General features: G+C 48.6%; 1 protein-coding gene across 1 annotated transcript in view; it reads right to left on the reverse strand.

Annotated features, from left to right (window-relative positions):
- Bfsp2 (beaded filament structural protein 2) overlaps window positions 1-12,489 on the reverse strand; it is a 56,073-nt gene extending 43,584 nt beyond the window's left edge. The window contains exon 1 of the mRNA XM_028869914.2: window positions 11,800-12,489. Coding sequence (XP_028725747.1) covers window positions 11,800-12,291 — 492 coding nt within the window. The 5' untranslated portion in view covers window positions 12,292-12,489. The remainder of the gene's footprint in view (window positions 1-11,799) is intronic.
- Between the last annotated feature and the right edge of the window lie 2,396 nt (window positions 12,490-14,885).

A 14,885-nucleotide genomic window follows, 5' to 3' on the forward strand; every position in this document is an offset into this window, starting at 1 on the left:
CTAGGCTGACACTGACAAAGCCCTCCCCCCTCCTGCTGTGTTCAAGCTTCAGAAGGACCCGATGGCAGCTGCAGTTATCTCCTTCCCCATCAGAGGGGGAGGGGAAGGTGGGACGGACTAAGGACCTGGGAAAGTATTTGAAGACCAGGATTCAGAACTTGGAACTCCGCTTCCAAATTCAAGCTCTGGCCTAGACTCCAAAAGCAACACAAGATGAAACTCGGAGAGGAGGGGAATTTCTTCTGTCCCAAACAGCAACAGCAGCGGACAGGGACGGATGTCCTGGCTATGCCATGTCTCAGCACAGATGGAGATTTTAAGGTAGATTTTGAATTCGTAAGAAATCGCGACCTGTAGTGGAAATGCTGACATGATCGGATTGGCTGCAGTGTGGAGTGGATTGTGTGGCTGGCCTCCCAAATCTAGATGGCTTTGATAGAGAGACGATTCTAGGAGGCCAGGACTTGACACACAAGGACTTTTTGCAAGGGGGTGGATATGCTCAGTTTGCAAGACAACTCCTGGAGCAGCCAGAAGGTGGCACCACTTGCTAAGAGGCAACAACCCAGGATTCCCCCCCCCCCCCCCCATCTCACAGGGACGGTCTCCTTCAGTTCTGGGTTTGGCTCAGAGGCCACTCTGGGATTGCTGGCCACAAAGAGACGCCAGGGGCCCATCCCTATGTGCCACTGTGCAGATATTATCTGTGCTCCTTCCCCCATGGGGTCTGCTAGGCAGACAGGCTAGCCAGGCTATGCAATGTTCATGGTTATTATTACCTAACATTCACAAATGATGGCCCAATTACCCACTAAGTTAATCTGAATGCTTACTACGTGCAGGCATTACAATAAAGTTTAGAAATAAATTATTTAAGTCCCACAACAACTGTGTGGTATGAATACTATCTTCCCTTTACAGATCACCACATTGCATTCAGAGAGGTTAAGGTTATGAGGTTTGTCTTAGGTCACAAAGTCAGTCAATGGCAAGGCCAGGATATGAACTCAGTTCTTTGGGGATCTGTAGTATGTACCATAAGCTACTGCCATGTATTGACTCCTCTTCCTGCCTGCCTGACTTCCGCTTCCTCTTCCCTTGCCTTCCTGTCTTCCGTGGGTCCTTTCCTGTTTCCTGGCATCATGCCATTGTTGTCCAAATTCAAGGCAGGCCATACTGCACTTCTGACATTGGGAATTCTCAGTGTATCGAGCGGGTTGAGAATGATTGCCATGGGGACCAGGGTTGGGATGGTCACGTGTATAGGAGGATGCGGACAGCTCATGGATATTTATTGCCATCTGCATGCAGGCACGGTGCTAGGGCTGGCCAACCCAGGAATCCCAGCTGTGTATTGGTTTAATTTAATCTGTGTTTTTATGAACGCAGATCATGGGGGGACTTTGCTCACTCTCATTTAACCCATAGACAAGTTAATCCTGCAACATCTGAGATACATCATGGCAGGTATGTGAGGTTAATAAAACAGATGTTTCATCGCTTCTGGGGGGCACAGGTCACTATCAGAATCTTAGGAATAAAAGGACCTCATATCCCAACATTCCCAGCCTGACTAGCCACAAAAGCAAATTTCAAAGAATTGATGTTGGCGGGGGCAGCGGGAACCTCTTCTTAGTTTTTGCTGGCGGCACAGGAGCCACAATGGTCTATCATGTGAGGCTTAGGAGGTCAGAGAATTCTGCCCTCTGATTTTACAGATGAGCCTCTGAGTAAGAGGGATTTGTCTTATGGGCTCAGAGCCAGGTAGCAACCAGAAGGAGAGTCAAGAGGAATTTGTGCCCTTCAGGGCCATGGAGAGGACCCTGTCATGTGCCTTCCAGGGTCATGAACTGGAATCTGGCTTACTTCCTGAGAACCGGGGGAGCTGGTCCCTCCACTTAATAGTTGAGAAAAAGGTTCAGAGAGGTGGTGTCCCTCGGCCCAGTCACACAGTAATTGTGTTCCCTGACCAATGAGCAGCTCTGTCCTGGGTGGTCTGCACCACAGTTTACCCTAGTGAATTCCAGGCCCCACATGGTTTGATAAAAGGTAGAAGATGATTTCAAATGGGAAAAGAAATAGGTTAGATACAAAAATATTGGTAGTTGTGGACTTTTGAAGTGACATTTGGAGACCTCAAACAGAATTCGAGAAATCAGGAATATACGGTAAAAAAAAAAAACAAACTAAACCAAACCAAACCGACGAATAGCTACAGTTATGGTTTGCACTGTAGACTGCCCTGAAGATTCAGGGAAGTCCGAACCCTAGCACTCTCTTTGAGATATGGTCTTTGCAGATATCATCAAGTTATGAGGTTGTTGGGACAGGACTTGATCTGATTTGAGTGATTTGTGATGTCCTTCGTATAGACATCCAGGGACTGAGGGCAGGGACTCAGTGAAGGTGATACAGCCACAAGCCAAGAGCTGTCAGCCAGCCCCAGGAACTGGGAGAGTATTTCCTTCAGAGCCTGAGTCCCACTGAGGTGGCTCACCAAGCAGCTGAGAGGCTGAGGGGCTGTGCCTTTTAAAGGGAGAGCAGGGCTAAAGGGATGACATGACAGCCCTGGGCCTCCAGAGTACCGGGAGATGTATCGGAGGTTAGAGGCCCCGGGATGTTAGCTCTGTTGGCTTGGTCCTTTCATGCGGGGGACGGGGAAGCTGAGGAAGCCTGGTGTGGTGGATGTGAAGAAGTCAGACCATAGCTCTGCAGCCGGTGGCCAACATGGATTTCTCATTTGCGTGCGAATGCTCACAGCCTGGGCCATCATCAGATGTGGTCATTCTGGGATAGTGGTGGAGAGAGGCAGAGACCAGGGTCTGTGGTGATTGTATCCGGACAGAGGTGAGGATACTCTTGGACACAGATCTCAACAGGGTTGAGCAGCTGCTGTTCCTGCTGCCCTCTGGCTGCCTCGGCCTCTCTCCTCCTGGGTAAATATTAGTGTGGTTCCCAGTCATCCGGCAGCCCCACTGTGCCAGTATAAAATGTACAGCAAGTCCTTACTTCCTCCCACCCCCAGCATAAGCCCTCCCAGGTCCCTCCTTCAAACACACCGGGTCTTCCCAGTGTGCTGCTTGGTGACAACATGCTCATGTGGCAGTACGCTCATGGTCTTGTCTTCCGTGAGGATATCCTCTGTCATCTCGGGTCGCTTTCAACAGGCTCATGTCTCACTCCTAGCCTGAGAACCTTCGGGGGCCACCATCTAGGCACCAACACTCAGTGTGACCTTTCACTGCTTTCAAAGAACCCTTAGCTCTCCAGATTGGCCTGAAACTCAGGGTTGGGGGGGAAGCAGTCACCCTTGGAGGCACCAGAGCCGCCCCCCCCAGCAATCTTTGGAAACCCCCACAGCCGTTTTATCTTAGGCAGAAGTCTCTCCCTCCCATACAGGCTGCTGCCCACCTCCCAGGGAACAGTGGCTTGGGGCAGTTGGAACCACACACCCCAGGGACCCTCTGAACTCCAATGAGATGAAGGCGTCCTGCCTTGAGGGCTGACGGCTCGGCACATTATTTTTTCCTGAGCCTGAACATCATTGAAAAAGAAAAAAAAGGAATCCCAAGGGAGACCTTGCCATTTCCAGCAGGCAAAGCTATTAAACTTTCAAGTCAGTCTGGAGCTGACTGAAGAGCTGGAAGGTGCCCCAGCCTGCGTCCTAGTTACGGCCCTTAGTTCTAGTCCTGACTGTGCCTGTGGGAAGATCAATCTACCCTTTGTGACATGGTCTTCTAGATTCAGAGAGGCAGAGAAGGGTAGGCCCGTCCCAGAGGTTAAGCACCCCACAGAAGAGGGCCTTTGTGGGTGCTGCTCCATTTTAACAAGCAGAGGGTTTTCAAAGTAGATGGAGGGTTCTACTTAGGCCCCTCTGGATTTATAAACGAAGGCCCCAGAGAGCTTTTAGTAATGTCTTGTGGGGGTTGGAGGCAAACAACACTGAATTGGTCCTGCCTGGAATACAAACTCAATGAGGACTGAGTCTCTGTAGGCCTCAGTTTCTTTATAAATTAGGGGTCATGGGGTTGTACACTCAGCTTTCAGACTGAGGTAGGAGAAACAAGAGTTTGAGACTCCGATTTCAAGAAACCAAATATCACGATAAACTGAAAAAAAAAAAAATACAGTTGGAGGTTATGATCTGCATTGTGTCCCCTCAATCGTATGTTGAAGTTCTAATTGCCCAGTACCGCAGAATGGGACCATGTTTGGAGACAGGATTTTTAAAGAGAAGATAAGGTTCACATGAAGCCATGAAGGCCTGGGGGCCTTGCAAGAAGAAACGTGGACACAGACGTGCAGTCACGTGAAGGGTCAGGAGGCAGATGGCTTCTGTCAGGAGAAACACTCTGGCTGACACTTTGGTCTCAGACTTCCAGCCTCCAGGACAGTGAGAAAATGATTGTTTGGTGGAGTGGCCATGGAGACTGAGGCCTTCATTCTGGCAGGCAGCACTGGGCGATCCTATCTCTACAGGGCACTCCATCCACCATTGAGGATCCAAGGAGATACCAATGGGAGGTCCTGTGAATCAGGGTGCTACTCAAGCTGTCCGCCTCATGAGTCTTACCGAGACACTTGGCTTTGCCAGAAAACACTGTGGGGGACCCCCTGGGTCCCCAGGGCACCTATGTCCTCTCCACACTCATCACTGACTGGATAGGAAACTGTAGTTGGGAATTCTGGATCTGTCCAAGGAATTTTCCCTGGATGTAGTTCCTGTGAGGGCTCTGTACCCCAGAGCTGAATGCTTCTTTAGCAACTGCAGCTGTGAGAAACACCAATCAGATTTACTCCCCAGGCAGGGCTCCTTAGTCTCCTCTGGGAACCCTCACAGTGAATTCCTGAGAGGTCCCAGATCCTGCCTCTCCTTGTCTGATTCATTCCTCACAGGAATGACCAGGCAGGAGAGACGAGACTGTTGTACAGGACTATCCCTCAGAGCCAAGCCACCACCACTGTGGGGAGATCAGCTGTGCTGCTGCTTGCAAAAAATCACCCCAGCTGGGCTTGCTGACTGTTAGCATAGAAGGGCGGGAGGGTCACAGGACCCTCACCTGGGGATCCAGCTGCTCCCTACCATCTGCTGTTCGCAATGTTACCCTAATTGCACATGGTCTCAGGGAGGAGCCAGAGTCTATAGGGAAGACTAGGGGTGGGCGCTCCATCTAGGCGGCCCAGGGTGAGTCATCATCTCTTCCGGGTGAAGCATCCACATTCCAGTAAGTAACCTCCCATCTGAGCTCTGTAAGGAAGTCTGATAAACTCAGTAGTTCCCCACAGTTAACTTTTGTGGTGTCGTTTTTGACCATAGGGGGCGGGGTAGACATTGCTTATGTCTCTTCCCAGGGAAGGAATTTCAGCAAGAGAGTTTCATCTCATTATGCAGATAAATAACCAAGGTTCTAGTAAGAGTCGTGCTTGATGCTTTGGTTTTCATGACAAATGAGCAATGAAATATGTCACCTGCTGGTTAGCATTGCTCAGAGCTGCCCCCTCCCCCACCCCGAGGGGGCACTTACATGAGGGTGAGGGGGAAGCCAATGAAGATGTCGTGAAATTTTAGGTAGGGTGAAATTTAAGGCAGGACATGATACCTAGAAAGACTCTGGCCAGGTTGGCCTGGCTGGAGGATCTGGGGGGTGGGGGGTGGGAAGGGGAGGGAGGACTGTGCCAGAGCTGGGCCAGGCAAGCATAGGCAGCGTTCAGACAGTGGCCTGTCTTCTGTGCAGCGTCTCCAGATCCTGCCTTCCTCCACTTCCCCCACTACCCCACAGTGACTTACAAGACTTACAATTACTCCATGGCCTCTGGAATAAATAGATACATAAATAAATTGTCAGTTGCTTTCCAGTAGCCAGCCAGTGTGAAAGGGGAGTCCTCGGCGGCTTTTCATTACCTCCTGCTAACAGCTGGAGTATCTTCTCATTTCTGCTGAATAATGCATCTGTGATCGCCAGGCTCGCTCGTTTAAAGCAGATAAACGAGTCTTTCTGTGTAGTTCCCCTGGCAGACAAGGATGAACGAGGTTTTATTTGCCTAAATGGAGTCCTCAGCTTCAGTGGCTCAGCCTCACCCCTGGGGGCTGCTGGGGACCTGTGCCACTTTCTGCCTGCCTCAGCCATTCTCTCTCGATCTCTCAGAAAGACCCACCACATTTCTCCTCGGCACTTGTGCCAGCTGCCTGGATTAAGTTTTAATTTAGTTTTTCTGGAGAGTGCAGCCCATTAGCAGGTCCCGCCTGCTGCTCTTAAATATGGATGTCTGGCTTTTGCTTCCAGAGGAGTCTGCTGAGATGGGTCTTTACTTCTTCTATGAGGACATACCCATGGATAGTTCTTGATTCTCTGAGGCTTAGGAGCTTCCCTGCTCTGACTTGGAAGGATTTAGATTCCCAATAAGCTGTTGTATTTTATAAGGGAAAACATTCGTTTTTTCTTTTTCTTGGTGTTGCGGTAGGCAGGTGCTCTACCACGGAGCAATCATTCCCAGTCCTAAGGTTAATGGCAGAGCACACACAGCCGAAAGAAACCCCATCGTTGAGACTGGGTAGGGGCCCATCATAACATGGGGGCAAAAGGCAACTCTGGGCCCTTTACCCATCATCCATTAAAAGCAAACTTTTCATAGGGTTGGTTGTAAAATGATTAGGCCACAAGAATGTTCTCAGATGTAAAGTTCCTTATGTAAACAAAGCTAAAACTGTCGGAGTTCAAGATGGCCACGCAAGCCATAAGCCAAGACAAGGGGGAGTCGGGCTGCAGAACAGTCCTTACAAGGGCTCTGGTTTTATTTGCTCTTGGTTTGGAAGGTCCCAGAGCTGGGCAATGCATTATGAACTTCACATCGGCTCCTTTATAGGTAACGCCTCCACTCCAACGTGTGGGTTAGACTAGTTGCCCACATTCACATTCCTTCGCGAAACTTGCAGGCTGCTTTGCTGAAACACTGTCAACTTGAGCCTGTAGTTATCTGGGAGATGGCAAAAATAGACTGAAGCTTGGGACCCCAGCCTTCCCACTGTCCTTACAGTGGTGGCGATGGAGTCCAGGCCTGTGCATGCCAGGCAAGTGCTTCTGCTTCTCACTACCTACCTAGTCCCTTGGTGTTTTGAGGCTGGCTTCAAACTCACAATCCCCCTGCCTCTGCCTCTGAGTACTTAGATGACAGGCTTTTGTGCCACCATGCCCTGCTAATTATGAGACTTTATAATATGTTTAAATATGTGTTGCCCCTTTGTTTCTTCTTGCTTTTTAAATTTTTTTTCTTTTCTGGCTCTTTGTCTTTTTTGTTCCTACAAATAACATTTATGGTCAACTTACCTAGCTAAAGATTAAAGGAACTGGAATAAAAATTAGAATTGCATTAAATTTATAAATTAATTCAGGAAGGCTTCTGGCTTTAAGTTACTGGGTCTTTCAGTTTAGGTACACATCATTTCTTTTCATTTGTTCAATGAAAATTTGGGTACTTAAGTTTCTTCAGAGGCATTTTATATTAGAGTATGATAAATGAATTTATCACTTCAGTTGTATATATGAATAGCATTTTTTTGGTGGAATTCTATAACCTGTGACTTCATTAAAGCTTATTGTTTGTTGTACAATTTTTACATTGATCTCTCTGGGTCTTCTAGAAAGAACCAACATTTTTCTCCTTCTTCCTAATTCTTACACTCATATTTTCTATTCTGATTGCATAGGCCACCATCTCTGATCAGTGTTACATTGTAGCAGATATCTTTGCCTCAATTCTAATTTACCAAGTTGGGTCTCTAGTGTATCTTCTTTAGAGATATTTTATCATGTCAAAGACATCTCCAAAAATCCTCATTATTATGAGAAACTGAGATGTACAGACATCATCATAGAAGCCGGTTCAAGGTCATGCATGGTTTCATGTCTGGTTTCAAAGTTCCTGGTCTTTGTACCACATCTGTTTTTCATTACATGGACCAATATGTCCCCCACTCTTGACATGAGCCTCACATTGCAAGGTTTCCTATGAGATCTAGCAGTGACTGAGCAGGGTATGTGAGAAGGGCTTGGAGAGAGGCGCCTGGTACAGGTTTGTCTCTTCTCTGCTTTCTTCAGCCATTCTTCCCCCAGATACACTCTAAGTAGCAAAACAAGAGCTCTTAGGAAATCAGAAGTTTCCCTTCTTAGGAAACAACTTATGACTACCCCAAAGTAGCAGCCTCATGTTTCCTTTCCCCCCTGACTTACTGAAATATTCTTCCAGTCTTATTCATCCCTGTCTCTAAGTATTTTCCCGAATACATGTTCCTCTATGTCATGACATTTCTAACCACATTGTAGTGTCCTATAAAGCTTAGCTGGTAGTCACTGAGACAGAGGGATTGCTTCAAGTTTGAGTCCAGTCTGGGCTTACATAAGTAATTGCCAGTCTAGCCAGGACCCTGTATCAACAAACACAGTGCACACATGCATACACAAGTGTGTGTGTGTGTGCATTAAACAAGGAAAGGGAGAGCAATGGATTTTTTTCCTCTTGGGAAATATATTTAGGCCTTTGTAGACGTTAAAACAACTCAGAGTTCTGTTCTGCTCCTCATACCTTCTTTCAGAGACGACAGGTTGTCATTCTTGACGCTAACCCTATTGCCTTTTTTACCCAGTGGGTGCGATCAGTTCTCAGTGTGGTTGTGACACCAGGCCCGCAGCTTCCATGGTGAGAGAAAGGGGCCTGAACTGCACCCTCAGGCTTCTGGCAGTTTCTCCAGACAGTCAAATCTCCAGTGTGCAGGCTGTCTCTCCAAGGGGGAGAAAATAGGGCCACTTTAGAACCCCGATTCTCAGGCCTTCCAATAATTTTGATTTCTGTTTGCCCTCTCCCTGTGGAGAGCCATTATCCCTCCTCCACATTTAATCTCTAGATCTCCACATCCCCTTCTCTTCCCCTGGCAGTTTCTCCCTCACCCTGGCTCAGCTCCCACCTTGTGCACTGACATTCACTACGCCTAAGCTCCTCTCGGATGCTCTCTCTGCAGCTGGGCACAGGGACGTCTGTCTCTCAGTGCAAGCTCGTGTTTGGCTATGGAGGAGAAAAGGATTTGCTGCTGCTGTTGCTTCCAGACCTAGTTATTGGCATCACCTACTTGATATGAAAAATCAGGAGCACAGAGCCGCCTCCTGCTGGACCAGGAGTTGGGTTTCCCGGTCCTCTTGGGTCTCAGAGGCCACCACCTGGGAATTTTCCCACTTGCTTCCACTGCTTAGCAGGAGAAGGGGCCCTTAGTGGTTCTAAGGCTAAGGAATCAAGAGAGTGAAGCTTAAAAATCGAGGAAGAGAACAGGGAGGAGGAGGAGAAGAAGGAAGTGTCTGTTCATATCTAGGTGTTCACAGATAGGTTAGAGGAAAATGGCTGCCATTTTGGACTTTGACCACCAGGAGCAGAAGCAGTCTTGGTGTTCTTTCTTCATGGCTATTCTATTGAGGTATTTTTATAGCTGTTTAGTCTATAGGTTATAGAGTTGCTGGATTGTGTAGACATTATTCAGTCCAGTTTATAGATGAGAAACTGAGGCTCATGCATTGTAGAAGATTTTGTAGCCAGTTGCGATGTCTACTCACTAGGCTCTGCCACTGAACTTTCTAACCATGCCATTGAGATGTCTGGTTCCCTCCTGGCATGTGTGTGTGGCATCCAGGTGTCATACTGTCCAGTGTATACTGCTGAGCTGGAATATCTGGGATGTTCTAGGAGTTAATATGTCATACATATTTGAAAGTAAGATAGTTGTGGGGACTCCCTGAGGAGTGGCTACCTCTTGGACAGGCTGTGAGGCCCTGGATGTTTGAGGCTCTCCCTCATAACTCGGGAGTGTGGGTAGAACATCTGCACCAGCCAGAAGGATAGTATTGTACCCTCTTCCTCTGAGGGGGGGGGGAGGGAGGGTGTTGAGAACAGTGAAGAAGCAGCATCATGGGATGAGATGGGGGCTCCATATATGCCCCTGCTTGACATCACCCAACCATACATGAACAGTTTGTAACCTTTCAGGCTGCATGCCTGACTCCAGGGAGCAAATGGGATTTGGCTGTGTCTGGCTGGATTAGAGACTGATGATTTAGTGTGTGGGGATCCCAAGGCCAGCATTTGGGGAGGAATGGGAGAGATAAGTCAGCTACCCACAGAGGGACCAGCTGAGATGGGCAATGGCAGTGGGATTCCAGCCTTGAGACCACAGCTTGCAGCCAGAATTGATGGATGTGCTTGGAGCCCTGCAGAAATTATCCCAGAGAATAGGTCACAGCCCTGAACCAGGTGAGAGGGGAAGGAGGCCTCTGCATACCTGCCCAGCAAGCTGGCTGTCCACTATATGTAGTGATCAGAAGGAATAAAACCCAAGAAAAGCAAAAATGTCAAGTTCCCAGTCCCACACCCCAAGGGCTCAGTTACCATAGAAGCTGTTGTATAGGTATTTTTCTGAATTGAAGTGTAGTCCCTTTGGGAGGGAGGAGGGCAGTTCCTAAGATCTGGGAAACGTAAGGAAACTTGCAAAGCTCAGCAAATTATAAGATTCACACACACCTCCCCCCCACACCAGTTATATATGCAATAAACCCTTGTTGGGGGAGGGAGACTCTTTCATAGAGCTGCCTGCAAATGGGCAGGGAGCTGCAGGGGTGCAGCTTTCATGAGCATCACCATGCACTTTGCAGGGATGCAGCTTCCTCTGATTCAGTTATGCTCCTGTAAGTAACCCCAGTGAACTAACTGGTCACCAGGCTAGACTTGGGTAGAATCTTTGATCTGTTGGTAGTGCCTGTCTGAGGTGAAAGCGTACTTGTTCATGTCTTCCAAGGAGAAGTCACAACCAAGACTAAGACATTTCCATTGCTCAGAAAATTCTAGTTAAATCTAAACTGTTGTGCTGGTATTTTTATATTGGTTTCATGCTGAAATAATTTTTGCTATATTGAGTTAAGTAAGATAATATTAATGCCAACTTCACCTGTTTTTACACACACACACACACACACACACACACACACACACACACACGTAGTAGGAAATTGAAAATTACCAGTATGGTCCATATTCTCATTGGTCCCATATAACCATTATATGTGGATACAGGTGCACACTTTCATTTAGTCATCATTTAAAACATCACATCCGTTCAATGGGATTTGGTTCTATGATGGCTTGAAAACCCTTTACAGTAACAGTGACAGAGGCAGTCCCAGATAAAAGGTCAAATACAACTTTGAGGAAAGAAAATCCAAATTCAGATATTGGCTGCATCTTTCTATTACATTGGTTTTCCACCTTCCTGATGCTGTGACCCTTTAAAACAGTTCCTCATGTTGTGGTACCCCCCCCCCATAAAATTATTTCATTGCTACTTCTGAACTGTAATTTTGCTACTGTTATGAATCATAATGTAAATAGCTGAGATACAGGATATCTGATGTGAGACCCCTAAAGGGGTTACGCCCCACAGGTTGAAAAAAAAACTGCTGCTCTACTAGCTTGTGAACTTGGGCCATGTACACAGTTTCCTTATTTGAAAAGTGTACGCAATGATAGTTTGGTCGCACAGCACTGTTAGGATGTTTTGGGGGTGGTGCCTGTGCTATGCCCAGGGGGTCCTGGCCCCTAGTCAGCCTCAGTGAATGGCAGCTAATGTCACCATCAGATCCCCAGTGGTTTGGGGACGAAAGAGGTCAGCTTTCCCGGCCTCAGACTACTCACCACTTTTTCCTGTAGCCTTCAACATCCCCACTCAGGGCTCCAGCAAGCCTTTAGAGACGGAGCTGGAGGACTTACCTGCTGGTAGCTGCTGGTCCAGGAGGCTCGGAGGGCGTCCCAGCCTCCGGAGCGCTTGGCCTTGCTCTCCAGGTGAGCCCGCAGTTGTGATTCCAGCTCCTGGCTGACTTGTTCCAGAGCATGCACCTTGGCCATGTATTCCACTAGGCAGCCCCCCAGGTCTTCAACAGCAGCATGATCCCTTTCTGGGCCGGGAGCAGGCACCGTGGCAAGGCCTGAACTCCGCAGGCCCTGCAGGAAGACACTGCTGATGCCCAGGGCCCGGCGCGTCACTCGGGCACCCAGGCCACCTACGCACCCACTGGGTGCTACTCCTACATAGACACCAGGCGCACGGATGAGGCTACCTGCAGCACTGGTCCTGGATGCTGGGGGGCTCTCCAGGGAGGATGGAGATCGTGTCCCCCTGAGGGACACCCTGTGCCTCTGCAGGGGCATGTTGGAGTTGGCTCCAGCGGGCAAATCCACTGCCACTCTCCTCTCACTCATCATTCTCTCTGCCTCTGTGGTGCCTGGCAGGGTTGCAGGGTCCAGCGGCTTTTGGTTGCTAGCCCCAGCATCCTCATGGCCTGGTCACGGGCCTCTCTGGAAGCTCCCCTGCCCCCCATGTTCTTTGTCTACGGCCTTCCACGAGCTTCTGTCATTCACTGAGCTGGAAGGGGACCGCCCCACCAGCCTGTGAGAGGCACACAGGCATTCTCTGATGCTGGGTCATGTGCCCAACCATCCAGACTTTTCTGCTGGGGGGAGGGTGCTGGACCACTGTGGACTGTGGGGATGGGTCATCTAGATTTGCCTACTTCTTTTTAGACCGGGTCTCTAACTGAGGCTGGCCTCAAAATTCCTATGTAGCCAGAATGGCCTTGAACTTCTGATCTTCTGCCTCTAATCCCTGCGATAGACTCCAGGTTCTCACGCAAACTAGGTGAATACTCTATGGACTCTATATCCCCAGCCCTTGGGTTTGTATGTCACTGCCATAGTGAAGGGCAGGCAGGCAACAAGCAGTTTTGTTTCACTGGTGAGGAAACAGGCTTGAGGACCTTAGAGGACAAGTGTACTGATCACCTCATCCAGATCTCCCATCACAGGCTAGGACTCAGTGTAGCAGCCTCAGGACTGATCGCGGGGCTTTCTGCATACCTTCATGTGCTGAGGTAGGGGCGTGTGTGTGCATGTGAGTGCACATCCACACAGGATCGGAGGACACACGTGGATGCGAGCCAGCCATGGAGGAAGGCAGCCCCAGAGAGCCAGGGGAAGCACAGCAAGCCTGCCGCTATCCTCTCCCCTCAGGTCTGCACCTCCAGCCCCTCCAGCTTTCTCTCCCTCCTCCTCCTCCTCCTCCTCCCCTCCTCCTCCTCCTCCTCCTCACATCTGCCCTCTGACACAATGCTTGTCAGCTGCTGGCCCTCGGCCATGTTTCTCCTCCTCTAGACCTGCTGTACATCTTTCTGATTACTAACTCGGACACATCAGACACTCTGGAGCCAGTTTGGGACCTGAACTGTGGGCGGCTGTTTGTTAGACTCTGTTCTCTTTCCCACCTCTGTCTCCCCCTCTAATAAGACCAAAAAGTGAAAACAAGAAAGCATTTTCTGGAAAGCACCCGTGGGTGCCACAAGTTAGGGTTTGCTGGGCACCCCAGGTTTTAATCCTTGCCTTTGGCATACTCCAAGTCACACTGTCAACTGTCATATCCCAATCACTTCTTGGGGGCTAGAATGTTCCCTCCAGCCTGGGCATGTACTGAGGTTTTAGTGTATTGAAACTAGGCACCCCAGATCTAGAGATGGATGTACTCCTTGATCCTATAATGTGAGGATGGACCCCAGGAAAGAGAAGGGAATAGGAGTTAACTTCTGGTAGGTACCAAATGCACCCCAATTCTGAGCACAATTCCACTGTCTAGCTCACTAACTTTTCAATCCAACTTGAAGGAAGGAAAGTATAGTGTGGACAAGTACTGTTGTTTGGGTGCACATTGTTCAGTTCCAGAAGTATTATAGATACCATTACTTCCCTTTGTGACAAAAGACCCCGAGACCCCATGTCCAGAACTTAGCAGAGCTCAGAAAGCCTCTCTGTTCCAGGGACTTACATAGGTCTGTCAATTGCCAGGGCACACAAGTCCTACTCATCCGCTACAGCACTATGTGTATTTTTATTTTCTATTTACAAAAACTGCAGCCTTTCCCCTTCTTTATTTACTTAGGACAATGTAGGAGGTACTTGGCTACTTGCGTGTGTACATGTGGAAGCCAGAGATCAACTTTAGGGGCATCCATGGGGGCTATCCACCTTACTGTCTCAGACAGGGTCTCTTATTGGCTGGCCTGGAACCTACCAATCAGGTGATCCTTGCTGGCCAGTGAGCCCCAGGGATCTGCCTGGGCTCTGCTGCCTCAGTGCTGGGGTTAGAAGCATGTGTCACATGATATTTTACGTGGGTTCTGGGGAATCAAACCTGGATCTTCATGACAGAAGGCACTTTCCTAAGGTATCTCCCCACCTCCCAGGAGATACTTCATTAAATATCGGTGTTGGTTATTTGCTTAACAGATTAAGGAGCCAATGGAATCAAGGAAAGGTCAGTAGCTTATAGGCCTTAGCTTACATAGGTATGGTACTCTTCCTATGAATACCATCTCTGAGGCTCCCATGGTGCACTGGTAAAAACCTCCTAATACAGGTGGTATTGCTGGGCCCCAGGGAGCTCCATTTCCGTCAGTTCCAGGATGTGTTATTCAAGGCTAATGAAGGGTTCAAGCTACTGATTGTAAAGGTGTCATGTGGTCTAGGCACTGTTACTGCCCAGGGAATGGAAATGATCAGTGATTTTGGACACACTCAGACTCAAAGGCATTTATTTCAAATCTACCCAGTCCCCTGGAGATGGGGACAGGCAAAGGGAGGCAGCTCAATGGACACCAGTCTTTCAAAGATCTGAAGAGAACCGACTCTCCCTTGGAAAACCCACCCTCTTGTTCTAGAAGAATAGTTTTACTAAATGATAACTCGACCTTGTTATCTCATCACACTTGTAAAATTCAATATAATGTTCAATTAGATAAAGTACACATGGA

The sequence above is a fragment of the Peromyscus leucopus genome, chromosome 7 (genome assembly GCF_004664715.2).
Source record: "Peromyscus leucopus breed LL Stock chromosome 7, UCI_PerLeu_2.1, whole genome shotgun sequence".
NCBI classification, from domain to species: domain Eukaryota; kingdom Metazoa; phylum Chordata; class Mammalia; order Rodentia; family Cricetidae; genus Peromyscus; species Peromyscus leucopus.